General features: G+C 36.8%; 1 protein-coding gene across 1 annotated transcript; it reads right to left on the reverse strand.

The window, feature by feature from the left end:
- Positions 1–753: 753 nt before the first annotated feature.
- RpL12 (ribosomal protein L12) lies at positions 754–5,425 on the reverse strand. The gene is made up of 3 exons (XM_065237886.1): positions 5,292–5,425; positions 5,000–5,073; positions 754–1,212 (listed from the first exon to the last, which is right to left on the reverse strand). The coding sequence occupies exons 1-3, from the start codon at positions 5,326–5,328 to the stop codon at positions 826–828; spliced, it is 498 nt and encodes a 165-aa protein (XP_065093958.1). The 5' UTR covers positions 5,329–5,425; the 3' UTR covers positions 754–825.
- Between the last annotated feature and the right edge of the window lie 10,950 nt (positions 5,426–16,375).

Consider the following 16,375-nt stretch of genomic DNA (forward strand, 5'->3'; position numbering starts at 1 on the left):
AGAGGGAGAGATGGGCGGAGAGAATGTTTTGAGCCAAATGAACTGTCAAAATCTGAGCCAATCGAACATTCCAATTGGAATTTTCCGAGGATTTCTTATTCTTACTAGAATAAATTTGAGAGGATTGCAATCGAACAGAAATTCAATCACCTTTATGTTTTGTGTGCTTCTCAAATTCAACTAGTTTGTGGATTCAAAAACAATTTTCTAACTCAATTGATTAATTCAACTATACTTGAAATAGTGGCGCCGGTGGTGTAGTGGTAAGCGTGATTACCTCTTACGCCAAAAGGCCTGAGTTCAATCCCACCGGCGCCACCGGGATTTTCTGAGGCATAAAATCTCTAATCACGCCTCACGGGAAGTAAAGCCGTTGGTCCCCGGTCTATGAGTTGTTAGGTCGATAGGTAGGGTTCAGGTGTGGGAGCTGCTTCCCTGGCGTCGGTACACGGCGAATGAGAACGACCCAAATTTGAGTTTAATTCACTCATAATCGCCAAAAGTGCAGGAACTCAGCGATGAGTAAAATTTGTCTCATGTTTTTTCCAGGGAAACATTCCTGAATTTGAGAAAAGTAAAGATTGGATTCACTAAGTCTATTGGTACTACTCCGAGACTGAAGCGAGATTCAGACTATGAACATAGCGACTATAATTGGTACTCAGTACGGAAAAAAAAGATCGCGAAAAACAAATCAAGGAAAAAAAAACTATACATACTTGAAAAGTTCTACCAAACACTAAATGAAGCCGATTTTATTTAATAATAGATTTTATTGAACCTTCTCTCAGTAGCATCGCACTTATACTTCAGGATATATTACATTTACTCAGTTGGGCATTCAATCGCACCGCTGTTGATGTCGTCGATAACTTCATGTGGCGCACGGCTGTCGATCGTACAGCCAACGCTGTGAGCCGTACCCAGCACCTCCTTGCAGGTTCCAGACAGTTCGCGAGCCATCGAGCGAGGTCGCATCACTCGGGCAATGCTGATCACTTCATCGAAGGTAATGTTACCATTGTGCTTGATGTTCTTCACCTTCTTGCGATCACGTGGTGGTTCCTTTAGAGCTTTTACAATCAGGGAAGCAGCCGATGGTACAACGGAGATTGCTGCTTGTCGGTTCTGGATGGTCAAGCAGACAGTGATCTTCAGACCCTTCCAATCTCCGGTGGCCTTAGCAATATCGTCACCAATTTTCTTGGGAGACTAAAATGAGAGAAGGATTATAGAATAAGTACCTATTAGCAGTTTGGTAAATCTTATATGGTCAACAATCTGTGGCAAAAGCGTTAATTTTTAAAGTTCTTCAGAAATTATACAGACCAGTTGTAAGCGTGCTAATATCAACCGGTGGAAACTAACGATTTTAAATTGGCTCACTACTTGACTAGCCTATTGGTCCCAAGCAAATCGATTAACATACCGCCTACACGGAACCAAATTTTGTTCATTTAAATCAAAAATATAAATGTTCATTCTATAAACATATGAATAATTCAAAATAAATTAAAAACATGTTTGCAACAAAAATATATATGTTTGAATTAAAGTCAAAAGCATGTTTATTTCAACAATATAGAATTTGGGTAAACGATTTTTAGCGTGCCCTGCCTTTTTTTCCTTCTTGTTTACATTCGGAAAAAAAATGCCCCAATCAACTGAAAACGGCCCGCAACAAAACCGAAGTCATGGATTCGGAAACCCACCTAGGTAAGTGTCTTAACAAAGTTCCGGCTCGATAAAACCGGAGGAACCCCAGCGGTATCGACGTCACTCTGTCGTTTCTGATGCCGATCCTGTATCATCCTCCTCCACAACTGACGTCGAAAGAAAAACGAAAATCCGAAATAGATTTTGAATCTATTCCGGATCCTCCAGCCCCCCCTCCTTGAACACCAAACGTAGAAAGAGGCCGGCATGAGGACCAGCGTTAGAAACGACAAAACGACGCTGATATCACAAAGTTTCACTGGTTTTACTGAACTGAAACTTCCGGACACTCACCCCGACGGGTCCCCGCATCTCGGACCAGGACCCAACATCCACAGCTTACCCTTAATCGCACCCGAAAAAGAGCAGGAGCTTAGATGCCTTGTCTGCAGATCGTTTTTTCATCTCTTTGCAATCCATTTTTTTTGCTTTATCCTGCTAATATAATTTAAAATTAAGTATGTTTCTTTCAAACATAAGAAGCATGTTTAAAATAAACATATTTATTTTTGTTCACATACTTGTCAAACCAAACAAAAATATTCACGTTTATTTTCAACACGAATATTTTTAAAATAAACGTAACATTATTTTTATTTTAAACATTAATATCACATGACTTCAAACATGGAATACGTTTGAAATAAACCTTGTTTATTTTTGTGGCCAGAACAAACTGAGTTTACGTTTAAATTTACCTCAAATATTTTTGTTTCAACGATAAGTTTTTCTGCGTGTACTCATCACAGTATACTCACAGATGGCGGTAGTGTTTTAGCGACGATGTTTATATTGAAAAATATTCAATGAGTTATGTCTGTTTGTCTGTGCTAAAACGGCTAAAACACTACCGTCATCTGACGTGTGATGGGCAATACACTTAAAAGGTGGCTGTAGTGTGTAAACGTCAAACGCAAGGGAATTGACTATGCGCGCCACAGGTACCGGTACTACCAACTAACACATTTAAATTGACCGTTAAAAGCGATTTCGATTAACATTTCAAGAGTCTTATATCTGCTTCTCTGTGGTAATACAGCCTTGAATAATGAACAAATTAAGCCGCAGAAATCAGTAATACCACGTACAGACTATGGCTTATATCATATAATATAGGCTTTCTTGCAATGAGCACTCATACATAGGATTTTCAGTGAAACCTATATGCATGCGTGCTCATTGCAAGACAGCCTATATTACATGATTTAAGCCATAGTCTGTACGGGGTATAAGTTGCAGTACAATATTCTTCATGGAAATATATTCAGCGTTCAGAATCATAACGGCCCAACTGCGATGACCGACTCTCTTCATCTATTTTCTTTTTTGTTAATAACTCGGGTGACTTCCCATTTTTCGATGCATTTGATAGCTAATACATCGATTTAATACACTGTATTGGAACAATTTCGGAAAATTGGTTCACTTAACTGTTGCAATGCGAACAGAAAATCGATGAAGAGAATCGATCATCGCAGTTAGGCCCTTATGATTCTGAACGCTAGGTGTATATTATTTGCCAAATACTTGGGGGTTGTGCAGATTATACTCAAAAATATGATTCCTCAAATACTAGGAACCCAAATTTATCCAAATCATGTCAAAATTTTACCTGATAATAGAGATGCCCAGCAGAGTATCGTTGAACAAATGAATTACAATCAACTCTTCAGAACTCAATATCGAGTTATAAAACTATAGTAAAAATTAATAATTAATTTCATGGCTACTGTGATAACTATTGTGTATGGGATTGTTATTCTATAACTCCATGGCTCCTTAAATATCGAGTTGTAGAGAGTTCAGTGTACTAATATCTATTAAGTTTATACGACAGGCAAACATACATAACACTCGTAAGTTGTTCATCGAACACGCATATAACGGTCAATTTAAATGTTCCTTAGTTGGTAGTACCATAGAGGTAACTCTAAAACGCCGGCCAGACTGGCGAGTTATAACATGTTATAACGGTTGTCAAATAATTGCAACACAGAAACCACCATCAAGATAGCGCTATAACATATTATAACTCTGTAGTCTGAACGTACTATTAGATTTGAACCGTGTTCATCTGCGTGAGAGCCAGCTATAATATAGGTTACTTTATGCATCACAAGTTAAAAGCATGTTGATTTATGATGATCACTAGAAACCAAATTATATGAATAAATTACATTTGACGGTTGTTATAATTGATCAAAGTTATAGTTGAATTGAGTATAAGATGAACAGTTGAATCTATTAGGTAGATATGATTAAGTTGACGGTTGAATTAATGTTGAAATAACTATAGGTTTCTTTCAAACAACAATCTTTTTCCACTTGAAAGTAACTATTAGGAAAGTTATCTTAACTTAACGAATTTGTTCTCCGTATATAATTATTCTTATTATATACTTATTCAAGCGAGTCCTTACTTATGACCGGTAGTATACACGTTTTGAATTTTATTGCAACTGGAGTATTTACAATGAATGGCTAGCATCGAAAAATTACATTTGCCTATTTTTGTTCAAAACAAAATCATTTTTTCCATAATTTTACGTAAACAATGAAGTATTTAATGAATTGATAAATAATACTGACGAAGTTATCTCCAACGAATTATGGACATGTATGGACACTTACATAGACATTTTAGTAATTAGCGTAGAATAGACAAAAAAAAACTACATTGTGATGATGGATTTTTAATTTTTTCATTATGAAGTAGTAATAGTAAAAAAATAACTGAATAGTCTACAATGGTTTGAGCCTCTCGCGCGGAATTCAGATAAAAATAGCTGGAAGTCGTTTTCCTGGATTTAGTCCTGGCACTGCAGGAGCTTATACGTGTAAATTCTAGGTCACGTGGAAGTATTGTCGAAGATTATACTTGGACTCTTGATAGCTAGGTTACACCTGTAAATGTTTTTGGTTGTTGCCTATAGAATATTTAACAGGGAATTTATATCTGTAATTGAAACCAGCTTGTTTTTGTTTGCAAACCTGGTTAAAATGTTTATATTTAATTATCTTTAAGATAATTCGTCCAGCTCAAACTTGTAGGGATAAGAGGTTGGACCATCATCATCAATTAATCGAATAGAACGTAGAGAAGAATTAAAAAACTGAGATTTTTAAAATCAATTGAGCACACATCGAATAGCCATGTTTTCCATTGTTTAGAAACCAAATCACACACTAACAGACCTTGCACCTGAAGAATTTTAATTTATTTTCTTTAAAGTTCTTGAATTTAAAAGAAGAACGCAACTATAGTATTTGTAAACAAACTTACCAGACCAAGTGGACCGATCTTAGGAGCCAATGACGAGGTGGCACCGACTTCCCCACCGACACATCTCAGGTAGACTAAAAATCAGAAGAAATATAATTAAATTTCCATTCAAAACAGACAATTATTGAACTTGCTAACATCCAATAGTACAAACATAACCGTACAACGCATCTGGGGGTGCCAACAGGAGTTTACTCTGAGGGCGAAGACCGTATGCGACCATAATTGTTTCTTGTACAAAAATCACTAAAATCGAAAAATTCATGGAAACCACAACAAATTCTTAACGTACCGTGTTTAATCTCATTGGGATCGAACTTTGGTGGCATCTTGGTGAATAAAACAGAGAGTTTTCGATGAAAACCTACTTCACAACTTTACAAATGTGTGTTCACACAATTGTTAAAGATGCCGGAAAGAGAGAGAGACTACCTTTGACAGACAACGCTTTGATGGATCAACTTCCGGGTGACTTTGTCAAAATGTAAGGTTACCAAAAATACCATAGCTAATGGATAAGATAGTTGTCCGGTTTTAAGTTCGGTAAATTGAAAAAGCCTTTCCACACACGGTGTTTCGCGAAAATCCCTGCACGGTGTTTCGTGAAAACTCATTAATGGGTATAAAAATCCCACATAAACGTGAACAATAAATTGACCTTACCGATAATGGTTATAAATTGTTTATAATCCCTCCTTAACTTTAACTGAAATGGTTTTGGAACCTTACATGAACGTTTGTGTGATAAAGTTTTAACCTTATGTATTATGGTTTTTAGGAAGCGGACCTTACAAATAATGGGTTGTTAAGAACCATTACCATTTCATTCTTGTTTTCTCCATACATTTTCGGAAAGAGAACTATATTAGAACGTTTTTACTTATGGCTTGAGAACATTAATGGTTATGGTTATGGTAGTCAGTAAGGCCCATGAATGGTTTTGTAACATCGATCAACTTTATGTGGAATATATCGCGAATTAGTAGCCTGTAAATTAATAATTATCAGTTCGCGATATATTCCACGTAAAGTTGAGCGATAATACAAAACGATTAATGGACCTTAATGACTACCATAACCATAATGGCCACCACCCTTCGACGATCGCTCATTGACAAAATTCATACACGCAGAGAAATGGATTGCACGTTCAACAAAATATTGGGTCAAAATCAACAAACATGTTTGTTATCTGAGGGCTAACAAACAATGTTGTTGATTTCAACCCGGTATGTTTATTGATTCTACAATCGTGATAGTTATCACCACCACTAGATATGATTGTCGTTACAACAATCTTTTTTGATTGGGTCCACAATCATGTTTGTTAAATCAATTATATTGTTTAGTTGAACTGACAATGGTACACACTAAGATGTTTTTACAGTATACTGTAATTTTTTACCGAATATGGAACAGCTGAACATTCGGTAATCCATTCGGTATTTTTTTATTTACAATCTGTTCTGTAAATTTTCTTCGCTTGTGGGCTGTCAAAATTTACTGACCTGGATTGTAAATTTTACTGAAAAATCGGTAAAGTTTGCCATAGCGTTCAGTATTCAGTATTCAGAATAGACTGTACCGAGGACTTTACTTTATTTTCAGAATAAATCATAAACATTGTAATTTTTATTGATTAATTAACTGTTTCTTTTTTTTCACCAAGCCAAAATATTCATTCCTTTTAACCATATATTTTGAAGAGGCATTTCCATCTTGCGTTCGTACAGAAGATTATTTTTAAAAAAAATCAGTGAAGAACCCGGACGAGGTTATCGACTCAGTAGCAAACCGTGCTAAAATGCAGTTTCTGCGGTAGAGGAGGTCATTTAGTTGCCTAACGTCCATGGTGTCTGAAATAAATTGGACCAGAAATGAAAACTAATTTTATTTTCAGCATAAATTGTACGGAATCTAACAAAAAGTAAAGTACTTACGTTTCACAACGTAAAACCGAAAAACACTCAACATCGAAATGGCAACCAATATTGAGTTTGATAGTATGAAAATATGTTCAGTAACTTTTTCAGAATTCGGTACTTTATTGCTGTTTGTTTTGTAAAAAATTATTTTTACAGTCACAATTTTTACAGAATTTTGGAATCGCAGCCTTTTACAGTATCGATTCGCAAATTTGATTTACAGTTTTCGGTAAATGTATGTAAATTACGAAAATTCAGCAGTTCTAATTGCGGAAAACTTGTTAAATAATATTTTTTGCAAAGCATTCGGTAAAAATTACATTTTACCGAACAAATCCAGCAAAAAAAGTACCGAATAAGATTTAAGAAATTTGGTGTGTAGGTTAGTTGAATTAACAAAATTTTTGTTAACTTAATAATGTTCGGTAAGGACTTTTTTGCTCACAAAGAAAAGTTCGTGTTTTGTTTTTTTTTTGATTTTTTATTGTTATTCTATATTTACATTCAAATTACTTTGCTGCCTTGTCCTTACGTGACAGAAGCTTGAGGTCGTACTTTTCGATGATCGATCTTCATTTTGCAGAGTGAGTGAGTAGATAGGTTGCCGTACACTCTTCTCGAGATACTGAGGTTTTCTCAACGTGTGCGACAGGAGCTGACATGTGTGACAGGGTTGGAAGACCCTGAAACATGAAAAAATATACCTGTTACTACGCTGAATAGGAATTGAGGGGGAATTGCAATAACAGTTTTCAAGCGATGTAAACAATGGGTTTAAATTGACGAGTTGGAGTACATGTTTGGCAATACATGTTTATTCCATCCACTTTATGCTACGTTATAAGTGGTTAAAAGTCTTAAGTTATCTGTTAACACATACCTGATTATATCGCCACTGGTTCAGTCCGTGGATAACCTTAGCACTTTCAGCACAAACGAAGTGACAGACGGAGCGGCTCGAAATTTGATTTGACGCACTTACATTTGAAATTTTCGAGTGTACCTCACAGCAACACTATCTACTCATACGTACTAGCTTAAAGTAGTTGATGCTATTGATTGTACCGCCTGTTATCTCTTTTTCTCTAACGAAAATTGAAAGGGAGAGCCTGTTGTCAGACAGCATGACATTATGTTGCTTTCGTTGTTATCTGGGCCAACATTATCAGGGGTGAATACTTAGGGTTAACATTTGCTTATAAGTAAACGATGTTGAGCTGTCAATGACTCGCGCGTGTTGGCGGCAATTGTTGCTACAGATTTCATCAGTCCGTGCTTCTAACCAAAGCTCGCCAAAGCCACAGTCATCCGCGACCGAGAAGACATCGACGATTATTTCAAAAGAAAAATAGTTAGGTAGCTTGCTATTAATTTTTGAAATTTAAATTTCTTTTGTTTTGTTTGGTTTTTCTTCTACTAATTATTTATTTTATTCGACACACTGTTCTTTCCGTCGCGTAGTTCTATTTTAATGCTACTGTAATGTAATTCATCAGGGCTATCGAGCAGCTAAATGTGTTCCAACATGTCGCTCCAGTTGATGATACTGATGTCATCCAGAGGACGGCGCGTGGTGGCGTGACACTTTAGCAACTCCGTATAATCGCATTTGGAAACGCCTTTTCCGGATCCCGTAAAATAGGCCTATCCAAGCGACAAGTCTCGGCATCGATGCGAATTATGTATTTTAGGTACATCACACAGCTTCTTCTTCATCGCTTCCCTTCTGGCATAAAGGGAGGATCTCATGGATCAGCATTGGGTCATAAGCAGGTCTTTGTGGGGAATGGTATTTGATGCCTTATGGGGAAATTTATTCGATCGCTTCGAAAGTTATTCATGGCACCTGGGAAACCTTGAGTCAATAAAGCGCTTGGTACGGTACTTTATTTAAAAAGATATTGAAACAAGTAAATAAGTATGTGTGTTATGAATGTTTATACCCGCTATTCTCAAAAACAAAAGCGCTCTGGTGGAATCCATTTTTTTCTTTTTTCTTTTATTCGATAGGCCAAAGTGCAGCGCCATTGAATATCAATGCGTTCAGAAGCAGTGTTAGATTTTAATCTTTTGCAAATCTACCGCTACGAATGAAAAGTCAAATAAATTTAAAAGTGATGTTCGATACAAACATTCTATTATTTGTTAAAACACGTTCGTAAAAGAGAGAAGAGTGGGTTGCGCTTAGTATAACGGAAATGTGATATTTAACACTTGCATAAATTATCTTTTAATATTTTGGGGGAAATCCATTCCAAAAAATGTGAAAATATGATCATCTACATAGAAATGTCCAGACTTCCCGCATATGTCGAACATTTTCAAAATGGCTGAAAGTTATATGTTTAACTCTCCGAGCCCCACACAAATCATACTTTTCACTATTTGTGTAATATCTTCGGTAAATTTTATTGTATTTTTTATGTTGTTATCTTGTTGGAAAGGGTATATTAATGTTACGTTTTGATAGTTTGATTGAGCATAGCACAATTTTTTTGGTTTTTCAGTTTTTGTCGAATCGGTAGACATGTCGTTTCAGCAAGTTGAAGTTGATCGGTTTCTCAATGTGATTGGTGAGGCGGAATGAAACAAGTCAGCTCTTTCACCACAAACGAAGTGACAGACGGAGCGGCTCGAAATTTGATTTGACGCACTTACATTTAAAATTTTCGAGTGTACCTCACGACAATACTATCTACTCATATGTACACTGAACCAAGACACCCGCAAGACTTCGAATGATTATTGCATTGCTCGAGCCCTTTAACAATATGCATTCGAATTTCGGATGATTTTCTTATGGTTGAATTCGTCGTCAGATGATGAACATCCATATGACTGTCTTCCAAATACAGGATGATTTTCGTTTGAAAATTAGCTATAAAACATACGGCAATCAGAGGACAAACATTTAAGAATATTGTGACATGCAAGTGCTTTTAATTAGATTTATAATTTGATTATCTACATTTCTAAGCTGAATAGCCATAATAAGCCATTCCATTATGGATACAAATTTTTTTTCGTGGTGAAGGAAACCTCCACCACGAATTAGCCAAACATTGGTTTTCATCCTTTACCTATGTTCGAAACAGCTCTGATAGCGATGCATATGTTTCCACCTCTTTTGTCAGCTCAGATCAGCAAATGACATTCGATAGAATTATTTACATCATCGTTTTGAATGATTTGCGTTATGGGGCTGAACCAATACCATATGCATTTCCATTTAGTATGACAGTCATTCTGAAGAGAGCATTACGCACTTCAACTGAAGGCCCTATCCCTTCTCATAACAATTTTCATCCTGTATTCTAGAGGAAAATCATCTGATTTCAAAACAACCGTCATCCGTTGCAGGTATCATTCGAAAAAGCGATTTCGGTGATTTGTTTTGAATGGTCTGAGGTTTCATTCGATCAGAGGATGATGTTTGTGTACAGTGTACTAGCTTAAAGTAGGGGGAACCACCTGTTATCTCTTTTTCGCTAACGAAAATTGAAAGGGAGAGCCTGTTGTCAAACAGCATGTCATTATGTCGACTGCACTTCTTTTGTATAATGAAAGGCCAGAGGCCAAAATGATTAGGGATGAACACATAGGGTTAACATTTGCGTACAAGTAAACGATGTTGAGCAGTCAATGATTCGCGCTTGTTGCAATTGCTGCTACAGATTTCTTCAGTCCATGCTTCTAACTAAAGTCAGAGTCATCCGCGACCGAGAAGACATCATTGTTGGACGCCAACAAACAGAACCCGGCCATACTCGGTACGCATTTGCTCCTCCGTAGCGGAACTGGAAGGATCCACCCAAGCTGCCTGTTGCGATATCAGTTTTGTCTGCTCCAGCTTCTTCTTTTCTTCTGCAGAACCAGACAGTGCGAGTACTGGTTGTGTTTTATCATGCCAAACCAACCGGTGGAATACTAATCCGAGAGACGATTTCTTAGGCACGTTGCATTTGTCGCAGTAGATCGTCACTTGCCGGTGCACTTTCATGGTTACAATCGCCGTTGCAGTAGTTTCGTCATACAGATCGACCACTGGATCGATATCAACCCGATAGGTAAGGCCGGCATGCTTCGCGTAGTGGCGCTCCCTCATGTCGCGGGGAATCCTTTCCAAACAGGCGGCGCATTGAAACTTCTGTATACGAATCGATCGGGACATAGGATTTAATGTCACGTTTTTATCTCTTGCTGCCTCGTCTGCTCAGCCTATTCTTATTCATCTTTTTTTTCTATTACTTCGACATCGATCGGCTTCCAATTACTGCTGTGTACGGCGTTTTCGTTTGGCAACTCAAACCGGTTCCGGAAAGGCAAAACATTTTCCGGTACGGGTGCGGGTAGTGCAGCTAACGTTCGTATCGGAGTGGATGTCCCTGTCGAATTGGTTGATTGGATCTAGAACAGTTCTAGATAGAGCTAGAATTAGGGCGTAACAGCTTTTGTAAACAATGACTTCTCTCGATGATTTCTCGGAAGTCATGGCTGACCCTGGTAAATCGACATCACCATCGAGTAGAGGAAGACTTCTCCTACCCGATGGATATGTTGGTTTGTGTAGGCGTGCCTTGAATTTCGAGAAATCAACAAGAGAAGTCATTGTTTACAAAGGCTGTTACGCCCTAATTCTAGCTCTATATAGAGTTATCTAGGTTCCAGAGATATGAACATTTGTCTATGTTCGAAGATTTACAGAAGTTTCTATATTCGAGATCTTTAAAATGGCCTGTCTTAAAATTGACAAATGTGTACTAGACTTTGAGCTTTTCTCTCTGCACCTCAATTTTTCTCAATTTCAAGATTTCCTAATTAATGACTATGTTCAATCGTTCACATCCCGATATTCATTCATAATCAATTCGCGTTCGGAATCTAAAAACAACTTAAATGGTTGGTTTCCCAAAAATAGAGACAAGAAAATGAGCACTGAGTGAGGAAATGGAGGTTAGTAATTAACCTATTGAAAAATGCTGGTTTGTGAGTTTATAATATTTCTCAAAGTGGGTCGCATTCAACGACAGATCGGAACCACATCTTTCGTTTCTTTCCGATCAATACATGCCACTATTGGTAATTTTTGTCTGTTTTAATCTCACTATTTGGTCACTTTTTTCGTTATTTTAGACTCTACAGCCACTACAGGTCGGACTCGATTATCCGGAGTATCGATTTTTTTTCACTCCGGATAATCAAATCCTCCGGATAATCGAATCACAAAAAAAAATCAAATCTGCCCCTCCTCTTAGCTACATCTAATATTGTTAAAATCACAAACGAAGTGACAGACTCGAAAACTTTGGTGACTAACCTTCTATTGCAATTTTTCAGTGTACCACATGGCAACACCACTACTACTGGATTGTACCACATGGCAACACTACTATTGGATTGAACTAGTATTTTCACCAAATGTACTAGAATATTTTGGTTCTATCTCTTTCACTCTACTCAAAACTGAAATGCATAAAAAAAATGACAAAATGATACGCACTCTTTGCACACTGTCAAAGAATCATTGTACACAAAATCAACTTTGTTCAAATCAAAACAAAAAAACTAACCCATCTGGTGGATGATGGCACAAGCTTCCAAGAAAATTCTATTACAGTGAACCACATTATTTTAATGGATTTCTTCGCCAGTAAGTCGTCTGTCACTTCGTTTGTGGTTAAAATAATCATATTGTACAATATAATACTAAATTATTTCAAATGTCTGATGCATAAAAACTTATAGAAAAAAAAACGCAAAAAAATACTCCGGATAATCGAGTCTAAAATTCCGGATAATCGAACCCCGGATAATCGAGTCTCCGGATAATCGAGTCCGACCTGTCTTATTGTATAAAATACTCACTACCAGCCCCGCAAAGTAGACGTATTGTAAAACAATTCTGCTGACAAAACTATATCACTGTCTTCAAAGGGTTAATTTTGAACGCCTTTTTTTTTGTTTAAGGCAGATTTTTTTTTTAAATAACCGGGAAAATACCGGGAATAAAAAAATGGTTTTGAATGGACACCCTGGTGAGCGACGCGTGACGCTGATAATCACTGGACCACGAAGCCAACAAATGTTGTCGAAAGAAGAAAAATTTACGGAAAAATAGGACAACGCAAACATTTCAGAAATTCTATATGTAGGTACTGCAAAATTGGTTTATACACCACTTGTTAGATACTTAAAAGTATTAGCTTAATCATTCCGAGCAATAGGGATACACCGGGGTCGCTGGAAGGATAACAGTAACATGTTTGCTCAGCAACAAAGAATGCCGGGCAGCATGATACCAATAAATGGTCCGCACAGCAATGTCCAAAAGTATGGCCGGAATACGTAATCAACGTTCCTTGTCGGATCGTCACAGCAGCGAAATATTCTTCAACCGCTAGTAGAATGGGACCACTATGTATGCCACGTTTTTCCATACAAGCAAACGTCTATTTTTTGCTCACTGTTTCAGCGAAACCGCCATCCCTCTACATTATGAATGAAATCAAAACATTGCTTCCCAAAGTGGCTACTCAGGTCAACTTTTCTCGGAATCAAAAAAGAAAATCTAAATGTGATTTGTGAGGCAGAAGGAAACAAGTCAGCTCTTTCATTATCACGACGTTCTTATGCATAATCTAGTGTGACGTAACGTTGGATCATGCGTAAGAACACCGTGAGAACGAAAGAGTTGTCTTCATTCCTTCTGCCGCACCTATAGTAACGCACACGGTTCCCGCGCTGACTGTTCCTTACTTTCTCACTCTAATCAAAATTTCCTTCGATGAGTGAGAAAACAGCACCTCGTCAACGCGAGCGAGAACGCGGGTTGCCAGATCATTGCACACAAAACCAACTTGAATTAATTTAAAGCAAAACTACTAGCGAACCTGGCGGTGAGGGGCGGAAGGTGGACTAAAATTCTATTACAGAGAACCACATTATTTTAATTAATTTCTTCGGAGAAAGTCGTCTGTCACTTCGTTTGTGTTAGAAGTCAGGTTGGTGTCGTGTTGGCTTAGCTTTTTCGTCGGAATATCGACCAGAGCTTCGTTTATGTGTACATTTAAAAAATATTGAAATCTAAATAGTATAAAAGTTACGCTAAATCGCAACTCTCCGTACCGACGCAAAGGTCGGTATAAATGGAGAGAATGCAAACTTAGTATAAAAATGTTTTATGCGTGCCATAGTATAAAATCGAAATATACTTACAATGCATAGGTACGGTTTGTTCGAGAGAATGTATTGTTCGCTTCTCTATTTTATTTATGGTAAATATTGTTTTCAAATAGAAATAAAAATTGTCTCAGGAAGCTTTTTGAATTAGTTTATTTTTTATGAATATTATTTAATAAATACTTACAATTTCGATGCTGTCCAGCAGATCACAGGCGCAGTAAAAATCCGCCGGAACAAAGCTCCGAAGGGAATCCAGATGTTCTTTTTCCTGTCATTTTAGTAAACACTGATCGAATTCCACTCCGTTATTCGGACTTAGTATAATTTTGACGAAAATTTTAATCGAACCAATGTATAAATTTTGAAAAAGCATAAAATTTAATCTATATTCGTTTTCTAATATTTTTGAGTGTAGGTTACACTCAATTAACTACTTCATTCGAGCAGTTAAAATGACGTTTACTACCACCTTGAACTTTGAAATAAAACATTATTTTATGATTTTTTTTCTTCTAGAACCACGAGAAAAGTAGCCAACATTTGTGCGTTTCATAACAAAATAGAAATTAGTTGGTCCAGTTTTGTGGAATAGCTGGTAGAAAGTCACGCCAAAACTGCTTGACAAAGTGGTCAATTGAATAATATCAAGCGTTTCTCAAATGAGAATGTTCCATAACCTTCGTCAAATGACTAAGCAACTGATAGGGTAAATTATGGCTTCGGCACCCATTGACTGTTTTCGGCAACCGAAATTGAAACGTTTATTTCACTGTATTTTCCCATCAAAACTCTTCGCTGAATGTATTAAGCCGATTCCTTACCTTTTCAGCTTCAATCTGATTACATTTTTACGACTGTGAATTCCTGTTATACCATATTTTTCTTTAAATGAAATATACATACTACAAAATACGGCTGATTTCGAGTTGCCGATAATAGAACAGCTGGTTAACACGCAGTTCAAATGGAAAGGGTGCCGAAGAAAAAGAGACTGCCGACAATAGTCACTCTCACCTGAGAAGTTTGGAGCGTTGTAAAAACATGTTCAACCCGTTTTGATCAATTCTGTCAATTGGAATTGGTAGAACAGCAAACAGCAGATAAATGTCAACAAACAAACCTGTCATGTATGTGTGTGACGCTGAGAAAACGCTAATAGAAGTTCGGACGCTGCTTAGATTGACGAGAATACGTAAATTCCCCTATCACCCATTCGAAGGAGGTTCCCCTTGATAGCGGATAGCTGCCGCGAACCATAACTTGACTTTACCGAAAATGGTTAAAAATTGTTTATAATCCCTGCTAAACTGAAATGGTTATGGAACTTTACATGCACGTTTTTGTGATAAAGTTTGAACCTTATGTACCTATTAAGGTTTTTTGGAAGTGAACTTTACAAATAATCGGTTGTTAAGAACCATTACCATTCCAAATTCTTGTTTTCAACATACATTTTTGGGAAAGGAATTATATTGGAACCATTTCACTTATGGTTTGAGAACTTTAATGGTAATGGTTATGATAGCCAGTAAGTTTCATTAATAGTTTTGTATTATAGGTCAACTTTACGTGGAATGTATCGCGAATTGGTAATAAGTAATTTACAGGCAACCTACACAGAAAAAAAAGTTGTTGAATATTACATCCAAACTGCTGCAACCAAGTCAATCCATTGTGTAATAGAACGTTGTACGATGTACATCGATTTTGCGAACAAAATTACATCCATTGATGTAATATTGTATCTGCTTTTTGCTATTACATCATTATTTCATACATCAGCTTGAATTACATTGATCGATATTACATTTTTTTTGCTGTGTATTCGCGATATATTCCACATAAAGTTGATGGATGTTACAAAACCATCTGTTAACCTTACCGACTACCATAACCATTACCATGAAAGTTCTCAAATCATAAATAAAATTGTTCCAATATAATTCCTTTCCCAAAAATGTATCTTGAAAACAAGAATTTGGAATGGTAATGGTTCTTAACAACCGATTATTTGTAAGGTTCACTTCCAAAAAACCTAAATACATAAGGTTCAAACTTTATTACACAAACGTTCATGAAAAGTTCCATAACCATTACAGTTAAAGTTTTAGCAGGGATTATAAACAATTTTCGGTAAGGTCAAGTTATGGTTCGCGTTTATGCGGGTGTTTTACTCATTTTCATCAAAAATGTTCAATTGATCTTGAGAATTTACAGCACTGGTCACGATCAAACCCAATTTATTCGTGATGCTGGTGTAAACGCAGCA

The sequence above is a fragment of the Ochlerotatus camptorhynchus genome, unplaced genomic scaffold (genome assembly GCF_037179485.1).
Source record: "Ochlerotatus camptorhynchus isolate MF236.1 unplaced genomic scaffold, CSIRO-AGI_Acam_v1.1 ptg000657l, whole genome shotgun sequence".
NCBI lineage: Eukaryota > Metazoa > Arthropoda > Insecta > Diptera > Culicidae > Ochlerotatus > Ochlerotatus camptorhynchus.